General features: G+C 41.8%; 1 protein-coding gene across 1 annotated transcript in view; it reads left to right on the top strand.

Moving 5' to 3' along the window:
• Positions 1 to 13,825, top strand: part of LOC126403190 (voltage-dependent L-type calcium channel subunit beta-4-like) — a 30,692-nt gene that overhangs the window by 6,868 nt on the left and 9,999 nt on the right. The window contains exons 2-7 of the mRNA XM_050065706.1: positions 9,543 to 9,662; positions 10,465 to 10,587; positions 10,709 to 10,830; positions 11,082 to 11,134; positions 11,574 to 11,593; positions 11,799 to 11,879. Of these exons, the coding sequence (XP_049921663.1) occupies positions 9,543 to 9,662; positions 10,465 to 10,587; positions 10,709 to 10,830; positions 11,082 to 11,134; positions 11,574 to 11,593; positions 11,799 to 11,879 (519 nt within the window). The remainder of the gene's footprint in view (positions 1 to 9,542; positions 9,663 to 10,464; positions 10,588 to 10,708; positions 10,831 to 11,081; positions 11,135 to 11,573; positions 11,594 to 11,798; positions 11,880 to 13,825) is intronic.

Raw genomic sequence — 13,825 nt, 5'->3', positions numbered from 1 at the left:
GAAGTGCTTTGTGTGTTTGTGTGTGTGTGTGTGTGTGTGTGTGTGCATGCATATGTGTGTTTATTGGCGCATCAGTGTGCAATGCCTTGATTAAATTTGATGAACCAGCAATGTTGAGAGGGCCAAAGATTCCAGTTCAGCTTCTGTTTGAGTTCCTGTCAAGAAACACTGCCTTTTTATTATTTCTTTTACTTATCAAAGACGAGGACAAAGTCACAGTGTAAGGAAGTAATCTGTCTCATTTTTTTATATGACATCTGTATGTTTGCCTGGTCTTATCTAGGACATCTTTTTTTTTTTATAAATATCTCCAGTTGATTCATCTGTCTTTATGGGCTGTAACATTTGCAATCTGTTCACGCAAATGACTTATTTTGATAATACAACCCTGTGCAAAAAATGTCTCAAATTTGAAAGGAAACACTCTGTTTTTAGATGTAAAGCCGGGATGTGCGAATATGTAGGGCACCATTACATATTGATAAGTCTGACATTCCCTCAGTTAGCTCAGCCCACTAGCCAAGACGCACCAATTAGGCCTAACCGAAACTTAAATCAGGTCAGTGTCTAACAAACACATCTGATTTAATGAAGGATGCAGCAGCACTGTGCCATTCTGTGCTGCACTGTAGGTACACAGCTTTATGTGGGTTAGCTCCAGCCTCCCTGCACTTTGAAGCAGTTTGGTGAAGTCAGGTTGAGGGATCCCCGGGGGGAATGAAAGCCTAAGTATGCACAACGTAGCCGGCAAGGCCAAGTCGACAGCGGGGATGAAAGATAGAGATCCCCGGCCGGGCTCGCTGCGTCCTGCTCCTCTTCCTCCTCTGTATGCCAGCTTCACTGTCGACCCATCCCTGATGATTCACATCATTGCATTGCCCTCATTGCATCAGGAGTATTTCTCTTTGCAGTTGGCTAATAGGAGATGCTCCTGATTCTTTAAACGCCATACAGACTGCTGTTACTGTGAGGACTTGGTGTGTTGTCTTGCGTGCGTTGAAATGACTTGGAGGTGCTTATTTATAGGCTGCCAAGGGCTCACTACAGGCAGGGAGAGAAAGTATCCTGAGGCAACATTAGAGCAGGAGGAGGGTGGAGCTGCTCGGGACAGGATGGAGTATCAATCTGGGTGGCTCTCCTATTGATCCACTCTGCCCTACTCTGGTTGCACTGTCAGGAGACCTTCTCTCTGGCCGATCCACCTCTGCCTGTAATGCTGCCTCAGCTCCCACTGCACACCGATATGTGAGGTGCATCTTCACAAGTCAAAAGGTGAGAGACGCGGGACAGCTTCTCTGCTTAAATCTGCAGATTTGCTGGGGAAAATCTGGAACTCTCTCTTCTGTGAAATGCCCTTTTGCAAAAGCCACACCGTTCCCAGTTGGTGCAGAGCTTCTCAGTTGCTTACAGCACAAGAGTGTGGTTGCACTGGGTGGCTCTGCGGTGCTCAGCAAGAAAATAAATAAAGGGCTCAGTATCAAACCCTGATTTTTTTTTTGTACCAACTGAAATGTGTCTGCAGCATTATCAGGGAGTACAGAAACAAATTTGATATTTAAGCAGATATTTAAACATGTTTTGCCTGGATTCGATTGTATTTTATTACATTTATTACTAATTTTTGTTCAATAAAAAGGATTTTGAAGAAAGAAAATATCTCTCAAAGAAAAGAACTGTTAATATGAAAACTCATCTTCTGTGTTGGCACTTGTTTTTAAAAACGTACACCGTGATGAGAATTAACATGCGTAACCATTTACCTTCCTTTCCTCGATTGTGACGGCCTCTGTGAACTTTAAAGCGAAGTGCTAAAAAAAGAAACATTATGAAGTATGCCTGCATCACATTACCAGGAGGATTGAACAACACTGGATGTAATATTATCCTGCTGGAGAGGAGAAGAAAAAACATATCATATCATTGCAGCAGAGACTGAATTCGTGCTGTACACTGAGCAAAGACGAGCCTCAGTGGCTGTCTGTTCTTGTTCTCCATATAGACACTTAGTTCACATTCAGATGGGCTATCTGGCTTCAGTGAATATAGCTGAGCCAGTCTCAAATCTGCTTTGCTCTTTCTTGAGGGAATTCATCAAAACTCAGTGAACTTTGACAATCCTCCGCTATCCTCTCCCCACTGCCAACCCCAGTCTGTGATGGGAGGAGTGGAAGGAGAGGAGAGCTATATTTAGACCCACTGAACAGCAAAAAATAACAAAAAAGAAATGATTCTGCTGTTAATCTGTAGTCCCATTGTTCTAATATGCTGGCTTTCTTCTTCCCACACCCTTTTTCGTCTTTGTCCCTCTGTTTTTTTTCACACTCTTCACCTTTTCCTGTTGTCTTTTTGTTATTCTGTCTTCCGTTTAAATTTAAGCAGCTTAAACATTTAACACACATGACACATGACATGATGCACATTTATAAAATCACTTTTCAGGATTTGTCTTCGAGCTTTCCTAACCTAATTCACTGCTCAGGTAAATTCCTTTCCTTCTCTCTGTTCCTAGTTCTTTTTTTATCTCTTGTCTTTTCGCTCCCTCTCCATCTTTGCATTCCTCTCCCGCTGTTTGAAAAGCTGCTACTCAATGGCTGCTGCATGCACTAATGATGAAAATTGTCGCCCCATCTTCTTGGCTCCAGAGCATCCGAGGAAGCTAGCTGCTCCCACTACAATAACATGTGTGTCCATATATGCTTGCTTCCCTGTACTTCTAAAAAGCCATGTAGAAACATAGCCCTGAGACATTTTTTGCTAAAAGCCCTGGTGGAGTGCACTTAATTCTTAAGCAGCCAAAGTTGAATGAGGGTAAGGAGAGCACACGCTGCCAGCATAATGGACGCTAAAGTAGGGTCCTCAGTGCCTGGGGCGACCTGAAGGCATGCCGACCTGGCTCGCCAGGAACAACAAGGCTTGTCTCCTACAATAGAGACCTCTCTGCTGGCTTATTAAGACATCTGATGGACTCTAGATGGCTGCTTGCTGACTCACCGCTGCATTTCTGTTATGTAGGCTCATGCATCACCTTCCTGTCAGAAGGATGGTGCAGGGCAGGCAGACAAGCAGGCGGGCACAGCCCTGCCCTCCTCTATTCCTCCCCTCTCCTGCTTTCATTCATCCATTCATGTCCTCCTGTCGTTCTGTCTCCCTGTCCTCCGCTACCTTTACACCCTTTGAGCTGTTAAAGCAGTCACCTGTTAAGCAAAGAGAGGTACTAATTAAGAAAGGAAAGACAATTATAGACTCAGCCGTCTCTTGCTTGGTTGTTATTGTTATTATCACTTAGCATGGCTTACATAAGGGCTCAGTCTTTGTTCTGTCTCATTTGGAGAAGTTGTATCTGTGGGAAAATGACACTCTGCAGTGTGTGAGTAACCTGGTTGAGCTGATGTCACTTTTTAGGACCTGTTAAAGCAGGACATAAGAGGAATGTGTTAATGTGATGCTGGAGAGTAATACATGAGATTTGTGGCGTGGTGGGGCAACTCGAGAGGAGAGGAGAGGAGAGGAGAGGAGAGGAGAGGAGAGGAGAGGAGAGGAGAGGAGAGGAGAGGAGAGGCAGTGCATGAAGCCAGAGAAAAGCTCCTTTTCTTACATGAGGGCAGGCTGGGAGCTGAAGAAACCCACTGTACTCTACCAGTATGCGGGTGTGTACACACCAGTGCTGCAGTCAGGGCATCAATTTTGTATAGGAAATGGCTGTTGAGGCAACGCAGCAACGTCAGCTGTGAAGCACTTAGCCTGAGCGCGCCTCCCTCTCTCTCCCCCCCTGTAACCACGGGCTGAGGGGAGGAGGGTTCCGCCTTTTCTGTGCAATGGGGGAGAAGGGAGCGCTGGCAGCACAATCATGTCTGCCTCCGACTCGAGCGCTACAGGACTCATCTGTAACAAGGTACGCTGTTGATGCTCCCCTTTTCGTTTAATCACTCTGCATGCAAACTCAGTCTCCTCATTCATGAGTCCCCTGTCTGTCTGCTCTGAGACATCTTCTTCTCTCTGTTTTTCCCTTCTCCCCTCCCCGTCTCACTCTTGTCTCAACAGAAGTCTATTCCTGTTCACTCACTTTGCCAGCATCTCCCCAGTTATCCTCTCCTCCCTCCCTCTTTCTCCTCACACTGGACATACTGTACTGCACACATACAGCTTTTCTGTCTATCTCAACTCTGTATAGGCTACTTTACAGCTTTGCATTGAACTGTGAGGATCATCTGTTGAATATCATGGGTTTTGGCTCTGTTAGAGTCGTTTCTCCTGCCTTTTTATGAAGTCATGCTTACCTTTAAACATTGAAGTTTAGCCCATACTCTTGTGGTTCTGTTTGCTCAGTCAGGTTCAAAATGTTACTTTGAGTGCGCAACAGCTTCTTAGAGTCCACTGTGAAATATCAACAATTTAAAAATAAAGTGAGGCACCATATCCACAGTCAAGTGAGAATATTCAAGATCTTTTTTTTGCACAAAATTTCATCTTTGGGTTCCTACCTGTCCACTGCAGCTAAAATGACAGTAACTTCGGAAGGTAGCCACTTGATTAACTACAGACTGAAGCCCGAACGTAAATGTACCGCTGGTTTCTTTTATAAGAATAACTTTCTGTGACGCTGAAACTGTTTTCTAAAAGAAGCACATGAGACGGATAATCTGTTAAAAAAAGGAGGAGTGTTGGAACATCGCCTCACACGGGACACCATGTATTGGTGACCCATTACCTACAACAAGTTCCCAACAGGAGTCTCAAATGGACCTGTCAATCATGTCAATCACCACTCTCAAACTGTCAAACTAAGCAGCAATGATCAAATATGAATCAAGATTATGTTGCTGCGTTACCTACTTCTCATTATAACTAAATTTAGAAACATATTTTAGTGTACTGTTTAGCTGTGGAATGAGAATTCTTGTGACCCAGCCCCTATGTTGGAAAAAGTCAACCAAAGTACCAGGCACCCCCCAAAAACTGTACTAACTTTCTTATTTAACAGCTAAACAGTACACCTAAATATGTTTCAAAGGCAATAAATAGGCAATTCAGTAACAGAATCTTGATTCATATTTGATCAGCGCTGCCTAGTTTGACAGTTTGACCATAGTTCATGAGCAGTGATTGACATGACTGACAGCTGCGTTAGACTCCTCTGCTCTGATTGGTTATTTTCATTCATGTGCGGTAAGGCCATTACAAGTGCTACAAGACAACAGAGTAGACGGAGGAATATGATTTTTTTCAGACATTATCTGTTGTGTGTAGTGCTGCGTGAATATAGACACAGTGTCCACCAAATAGCAAAACGTTCGGTTTTTTTAATTAAAAAAAACTCACAAATGTAGCTTTAACTTCAGCTATATGAGAACTGTGGGTTTTGTCCCACATCATTGCATTGGAAGCATGCTAAGAAGTAATGGGAGGAATGTTCATAGCAAGCAAAATTTGTTTCAATGTCTACATGGACATGTTAGTATTATTTTAAGACAAATTTGAAAAAAAATGTGAACCTGTCCTTTAATAGCAATTTCATCTTGAAAGAGTAAAACTGTTTAGTAAAAGCTCAAAGTAAGTGTGCCCATAATGCTTTTGGTGTTGCAGATGATTGGGATCTGTTTCAGAGTCCGTTCTGTTGGCTTTTCAGTCGACAACCATTTTAAAATCTTTCACATTCCTTATTGGGTCTCTTCAACAAACAGCAAGGTGAATTACACAATACATTTGACTTAATCATTCAGGCACACGGAGAGAAATAATAAAAAATGAATAAATGCACACACACACAAAAAGAAGAGTATGAAATCTCCCTGACTGGGAATGGCTTTGAACAGCAAAGCACTGAGGGATGTGCCAGAGTTACCAATGAGGTGACAATCTACATAGTAATTGGCTGTAATATAAAGCATTTATCATGTAGTTGAAAGGCACCAAGGAAGAGAGAGAATAAGAGATAGGAGCAGAGGCCTCTTCACTTTGAGATTATGTAAAACTTGCCATACATTTGAAAGAAATATTTTACACATTTAAAAACTTGTCAATGAATTAAATCAGTGACTCTTGTGTCACTCTTTGTATTGAAAGCTCAGACAGTTAATCTTTAAAACTGTCTTCAAACATCTGGCATGTGGTGAAAATGGTGGGGCAACAGGGACCAAGACACTACTGCAGGTGACAAAATAGTCTATACATGACAAGTAATGTAATCATCCTACAATACAGTACACTCTTTCTCCACCCATATCTACACTGTTGTCAGCAGTAGGGATGTCACGATTATAGATTTTCTTGGTACGATTATTGTCAGAGAAATAATCACGGTTTTATGATTATCACGATTATTATGCATTAATTAAATTCACACTATAAATGTGTAAAATCACATGAACACTCCTTATAGATCTTTAAGTTTCATTTATTTCCATGTGCTCTTGCTTTTTCTTTTATCTCTCAACACAACAGTGATGGTTATAAGTACGTGTGGCGACTATTTTGTTCATGTATGAAAATATAGTAGCCGTACAACCGGGCTTGGTAAGGTTGGAGTGTTTTTAAGTTGATGTAAAAATAAACGACGAGCATTTGTGAAATCCCACACTCGTGTGGACGTGAGTTTCTGCCTGTCGTCTCACTCCAAAGAGCTACACTGACCCAAAACTATTAAAGCCTCACGCTGTGTGCACACAAACTGCAAAACTATCCATCAAAAAAGTTTTTGAGACGTGCCTTAGCTTGTCACGTTGCACTGTAAGCCCAGCTCGTATCATACCACTACGCCATTAATTGCAAATGACACGCTAACATATAATTTTTTAATTCAGTGTTACATTAGATAAATTGAGAATGACGTATTTTAACCCAGTTATTGTGCATTTACCTTTACTTGTGAATGTAAAGCCGGGTGGTTGTCCCGCAGGTGTTGTATCATGTTGCTCTTGTTTGATCCTTTGGCTGCAACTTTTTTGCGGCCTGTTTTACAAACTGGCCGTCGTCAACAATGACCCCTTGGTCATTTTGCGATAGCCAAAATGATCCCACACTGCTGACTTTATCCGTTTTTTTGGGGGGGAATAAGTCTTCTTCATCCATACTTCATCACTCGGAGACGCCGCTTGTGTAACTTTGTTTTCGTTCCATGCGAGTTGCGCTGACCTACTGTATATGGTTCCGCGTCGCGGCATAATCTTTGGAGAGTGATGGTGTTGAGGAATCTTTACGAATAATTAACCGTGGCGTTTAAAATCGCGGTTAATAGTGAAATCAAGTAATCGTGACATCCCTAGTCAGCAGTGGAGGCTACTTTGAGAATATTATAGTTAAAAATATAAAGATGTTAGCCTTAATATCTGAGTGTCTGAATCTAACATTGGAATTTCTGCAGGTTTAGAACAACTCAAAAGCCAAAAATTAGACAGCAAAGACATCTGAGCATTTTGCACTGTTGAAGCTCATTGGGAATCCATGCAGTATTAGGCAAAGCAGTGTGATGCTTTAACAAAGGATTTAGGGATCTGGACGGTAACAAAGAGAAAAGACTGGCAGACTGACTGCTTCAACTTTAAAGCAATGTTGTTTTAGTGTTCACTTGTCTTTTTTTAATCTATACAGGAATTCACTGTTGGTCCTCTTCATTGAATCAAAACAATATGCATTTGCAACGTTACAAAGTGTGATCAGTAAACTGTAGGTGAAGACAATGTATATAGCGTCAGTGCTAAAGAGACACTGAAGAGTCTGTGCTTGAGAGTATCAATCCTCTTCATCCATCTGCAGAGCTCGATGTGCTTTAATTAGGTTTTGTTTCTTCTGCTGGTAGACCCTTCAGATTCTGCTCCACCTCTGGCAGCCTTTGATATTCAAATGATATCCACAAACTCTGTGCTGGATTCAGCTGAAACAGTTTTTCTTTTTGGTGGCATGGGAAAAAAGCAAAGGAGGGGTGGAAATGGTGGGGAGGAGGGAAGAGAAGAGGAAGGAGGAGACAGATAGGGGGGAAAAAGGTAATAAAGGATGACGTTGTTATTGAGCTATATTTATCTTTTGTGGGTGCTCCTGTCTGCTATGTGAGGAGGCTTCCAGCCCTGCACCCAGCTGGGACTGCAGCCCCCAGGGAAGAGCAGGATGCTGATGGAGTGAGAGGACAAATGTAGGATCTGGTGAGGTGAGCTTTGGGAGAGTTTTATCAGCCTGGAAGTTCTAAGGGTAAAGAGGGTGACAGGTTCTCTGTCTGTATTGTAAGTGTACTCCAGTGAGTTTTTATTATGATCCTTTACAGTGTTTCATAGAGAAGAGGCTGCTTTTTTGTTTGTTTTAGGGTGTTCAGAAGTGTGATGTATTTGATGATTGATATTTTAATTCTTTGTAAGGAGTAAGAGTTGTGCCAAGGGCCAAATCAATTAGGATTAGGCTACATGTAATTATTTTTAGCACTAACTTCGAGACTTTTCAAATGTTGTCAGACTGAATGGATCAAATACCAAAACTGAAACAAGTCATTTTGTGTGGATTGTGATGCTCAAAAAAATGTACCCATTGTTTTACAAACGTCTGTTTCACCATGTACGTCAATATTAAAAATGTCCTTTTTTTGCCGCATGGCATCATGTGACAGACGTAATTACACTGTTTCGCTGCTAAGAAAATTGGCTCTGAAGTCTGGCACACTTCCTTGGAGGCCTGGTTTATATCTACATTCAGAGTGTGTCCTCTCCCACAGAGTTCGCCATGTTGTTGACTGGAAAAAACAAAAATTGGCTCTGGATAGGGACATTTGTGTTTTTTCTCATTTGGATCAGCCACCACAGTTATACACTTGGCACATGGGAGAGGTTTCAGTTGGTTGCACTCTGCAACCTCACCACTAGATGCCACTATATCCCACACACTATACCTTTAAAAATGTTTGCAGTTTCAAATTAACACATTTTAATGACAGCATGTTGATTCAGTGATCCACAAACAAATTCAAAACACAAACTTTGAACTCAAAACATATATTTAGAAGTGACTCTAGTTAAACAACTTCTACATCACATCCTTTGTTGATTCAGACCAATCTGAAGTCTAGAAATGGAAAGATGGATTTTGTTGCATTATGCTGTATTATCAGACCTCTCAGAGTTGTGTCTTAGTGTTTTTTCTCCTTGTTGAATACTGAGCATTTTCCAACATGTGGTGTGCCTGACTGAGTGGATAAATAGACGACAAGCACTGTGCTGGTTGTTGGTGTTGTTGCAGTACTCATGCACATGTTCCCCTGAGACGGCTGCTTTGGAAAGCTGCAGGAACTCTCTGGTCCTTGCAGGCTGGATCACATGGCTTCAGGAAAGGACAGGCAGGTTCAGAAACAGGTTGAACAAGGAGAAAGACATGGGAGACACAGAGGGAGATGTAGGTGATCTGTCCGGAGCGTCATCGGAGCTATTTATACTTTAACTATATGTCATCATTCTAAACAATGAGCAACAGCTGCTAGAAGGTGTTGGGCACGGTATTGTGGTGGATTTGTCTCCTTTCTGCCTGAGCTGTAACAGTTATTTCTCTCCTCTCCTCCTTTCTTCCAGGGTTCAGCCGATTCCTACACTAGTCGACCCTCGGATTCCGACCTGTCCCTGGAGGAGGACCAGGAGGCGTCTCGGCGTGAAGCCGAGCGCCAGGCTCAGCTGCAGCTAGAAAGAGCCAAGGTGAGAGCCTGAGGGTCAAAGGTCAATGCTTGTCTTTAAATTCACCTTCAGCTCCAGCAGAGCAGCATTCAAACAGCTGACTCATGTTAACACTCAGAGATCACTTTACAATAGACTGATTTAATCTTGTTGCAGATTGATAAAGGTCTAGCCTAGCCGCTAACAGAAAATTTTGGCATTGTATGTTTCTCCAAACCTATGTATGTTACATTTGTGAGTTTCATACATATCATATGAACGTTTCTAAAGTGACGAAGTTCATATATATGAGCTAACTTTGTCATGAGAGGATGGAGGAGATGGTGGATGTAGTGACAACCAGACGAGACAGCTGCCAAGCTGCAGACCGCTGCAGACTGCTGTTTGAGGCCAACAAAAAAAAAAAAAGGTTGTTTTTCTTAGCGATATATTACAGCATTTCCAGCGGTGATTGTGCTGCCAGAAGCGAGCGTTTTACAAAACATGATCTTCTCCTGACCACAACCAAGTGGGTTTTTGTGCCATAACATAACCACACATTAACTGCAGCACTGTTGAAACATAAAGAAATGTAAAGTTCCAACATATCAGCTACAACATACAAATGTTAGGTATCTGTGGATTGCAGTAACATGCAGTGCCAATGTTTATACTGGTGGTTGGGTTTGATTTGTCATATTGGGCTATATATAAAACACTTACATGACTTCTGTATTGTCAATTATTATCTCTAGACTAAAGATTTTCGTGAGTATAAAGGCAGTGATACTGCACATTGTTATATATGTAATTTATATTCTTGTCTTTTTTTGTCTGTCAACAGTCCAAACCAGTAGCATTTGCAGTGAAAACCAATGTGAGTTACTGTGGGGCCCTTGATGAGGATTGTCCGGTCCAAGGTGCCGCTATTAACTTTGAAACCAAAGACTTCCTGCACATAAAAGAGGTGAGAGGCATTCAGCATTAAGATTAGCATGTTACATACAAATAAAGACTTTTATTATTAAACTTGATCCGTGTCAAGATATTTTGCTGCATAACTCCTGAGTCATTTCACTGTGTCGCAGAAATACAACAATGACTGGTGGATTGGTCGGCTGGTGAAGGAAGGGGCAGACATCACTTTCATCCCGAGCCCAGTCAAACTTGAAGCCATGAGGATAAAACAAGAGCAGAAAGCAGCAGCAAGGTCAGAGGTCACACAGCTCTGAGAGATCTCTGTTATCCCTCTACTTGTCTCTGTCTTTCTGTCTCTCTCTGTGTTGCCCCAGTTCCACCAGTTTCTCGTCTCAGACACTCTTTGAAAACTTTTTTTTTTCTTCCTTTGACGTAACCAGTTCTTGCTCATGTGTTGCTCTGTTTTGGAAGTCCTTCTCTCTAAATTGCCTCCTGAGGGGATTTTTTTCGCATAATGAAGCTTTGCATTATGTTGCTCCACAGGAAAGGAGGGAACGCTTCATCTGGAGGCTGGAGGTCCACCCCGCCATCTGCAGGTAAGTGGGACTGGAGGAGTCCTGCTGCTGCGTCTGTCTGCTCTGCCTCTACGGGGACTGCATGCTCTCACAGGGTCACATTTACATACAGGGCTAGGCCTGGGCTAAAATATTCCCTTTAAGAGGAAATGTGTGTGTTTGGAAATGTCAGCCTCTAAACATAGTCTGCCATCTACATCAAAATAAAGCTTGATGATTATGTGAGATGACCACTGACTGGCCAAAAATGTATGAATAAATTAATAAAAGCTGCTTTCTTGAAGGGCTACAATGTAAATGTTACTTTACTGCAGCATGGCATGCATGTCTTTGTTTTGTTAATACACTCTTAAGTAGCCTTAAAACTCAAATATGTTATACTGAAGTAATAACTTATTGCCCGAGCCTTCTCATTAGCTGTCATCCTCCTTGTTTAATGTCCGTTCTGTTTATTCTGAAGCCAAACAGAAGCAGAAACAGGTATGTTTTCCATTGGCCCTCTTCCATATTTATTATTTAGGAACACCCTCAATTCTACTGCTAAACCTAATACATTTCAGTGCATTTATATGGCTCTGTACATGCAGAGCAGCTAGCTTAATGTGTGTGTCATGACAGTAAATTTACTTCAGCCTGTTGTATATTTTCCACCTTCAAACCCTGCCTGTGCCTGTGGCCTGTGCAGACTGAACATGTTCCTCCATATGATGTGGTCCCTTCGATGAGGCCGGTGGTGCTGGTGGGCCCCTCACTGAAAGGCTATGAGGTAAGACAACCATCAGAGCTGCTCTCTTAGTTAGACTGGTTCTGCTATGGATCAGCTTGCTGTCAGCCACAGTGTGTCTTCACTACATGGGCATGTCACAGTTAAAAATGTTAAAATCCTACATGTCATGCCTTAAAGTCATTTATCAAGTAAAAATACCAAACATCTGCAGCTTATAACATCTGACATATGAGTATTTTCTTACTGAAGACCACCTGACATCACGAAATTGATGACTTTTTAGCAATGCTTGCATGTATGCATGACTCTAGGGACAGGTTTGTCATTCAGTCCACCACTTTGGTCCTGACTGAAATGTCTCAACATCTACTGGATAGACTGCCATGGAATTGGAGACATACCCAGAGGATGATTCTTACTGACTCTGGTGATCCTCTAACCTTTTGTCTAGCACCACCAAGTGGCGCCTGCTGACATTAATAGAGGTGGCCAGATGGTGCCACTGAAAATCTTAGGGTGGCACACCAAAACCAAAAACCATAACCTAATTTTAGGAATTCAATTATGTTGTTGTAGCATATAGGCTAGTTGAAAACTGTGTCAATATAAGGATAAAGGTTGTTGCATTCCGATTTACGTTGGTTTCTTATGTTACACTTAATTTCACTAATTATATGATGTGCATAGACTAACACTGGCACAGTTACATTTTGAGTTCCACAACAGTCCTGTTTTAATGTGGTATATATCTATACATGTTAGGTGTGTCATTGTTCTTTAAATTGGCTGGTTGTCCTTTTCCTTAAAAAGGCAAATACACACCTTTAATTTGAAGGAGTACTTCATTGTAAGGAACAAAATATTTACTGTGAACAAGTCTCAAATGTAGAGCAGATCATGGGTATCCATCAAACCCATTTTCATTCAGATATCTTGAGGTGGGAGTTAAAGGGACCCCTTTGAAAACGGCCCTGCCAGTTGTACCCTCGCCAAAATTTAGTCTAAGTTTGCAACGTTATTTAGCCCACTTCCCAACAAGCTATACTGACATGGTTGATACCAATGGATGCCTTAGGTTGTCTAGTTTCACAAGATACCACTAGCTTCACCTAGCTTACAGCCTGTTAGAGACAGAATTGTTGGCTTGCAGTTATTTTTGCCTGGGGGCACCAGTTAAGGGGGCAGCAATTGTGTCAGAGGGGCCTTGGTCCCCCTCTGGGCCTCCTTTGGGCATGCCACGATTTTAATATTCTTGAATTAAGTGTCACAACAGCTGTAGAAAGGATTTCTTTGAAATTTTGTTTTTTTTTATACCAAATACGGCCAAAAGTATTCCCATCAGCCTCGGCTCTACTTTGTGTAGTGTGTGTTGTCTTAGTCCTAATTTGTAAATGTTAGCATGCTAACACGCAAAACTTAGATGGTGAACATGAGAAATGTGAAATGTTAGCATGTATTGTCACTGTGAGAGTGTTTTATGAATTTCAATGTTAGCATTTAGCTCATAGCACTGCTGTGCCTAAGAACAGCTAGAATGTAGTCTTGTTTTAATATTAATGCACATCAGCAAATTTAATGTATTTCTTCATGGTGCTGTAATTAACACACATTTATGCACCATGTATATGTGACATTATGTGGCATATCTGAAGGTTTGAGCTCAGTCTCAGATCTTTTGTTCTTGGGCTTGATATTGTTTGCTCCAGTTTGTCTGGTCTAGTAGGACTTGCCTGGTTTGATCTGAAGGAATCACTCTCGCCTCCATTATCCCATTAACACTGATACTAAACACCGCAGTCACATCCTGATGAAATTATGGCACACGCAACAGGAATCTTAGATCCATTTTGAGTGATACAGAACAGCGTGCATGCCCCTTTATGTTCGCTACTGTCTGTGATAGTCTCCTACACTGAACTCTGTGTAACTCATATGGGATGAGATGTATGAAAACACATCGCAGTTAAACTCGATTAATCTTAGAA

The sequence above is a fragment of the Epinephelus moara genome, chromosome 16 (genome assembly GCF_006386435.1).
Source record: "Epinephelus moara isolate mb chromosome 16, YSFRI_EMoa_1.0, whole genome shotgun sequence".
In the NCBI taxonomy this organism is placed as follows: Eukaryota; Metazoa; Chordata; class Actinopteri; order Perciformes; family Serranidae; genus Epinephelus; species Epinephelus moara.
Note: the sequence above shows the minus strand (reverse complement) of the source record. Positions and strands in the feature narration are given on the sequence as shown.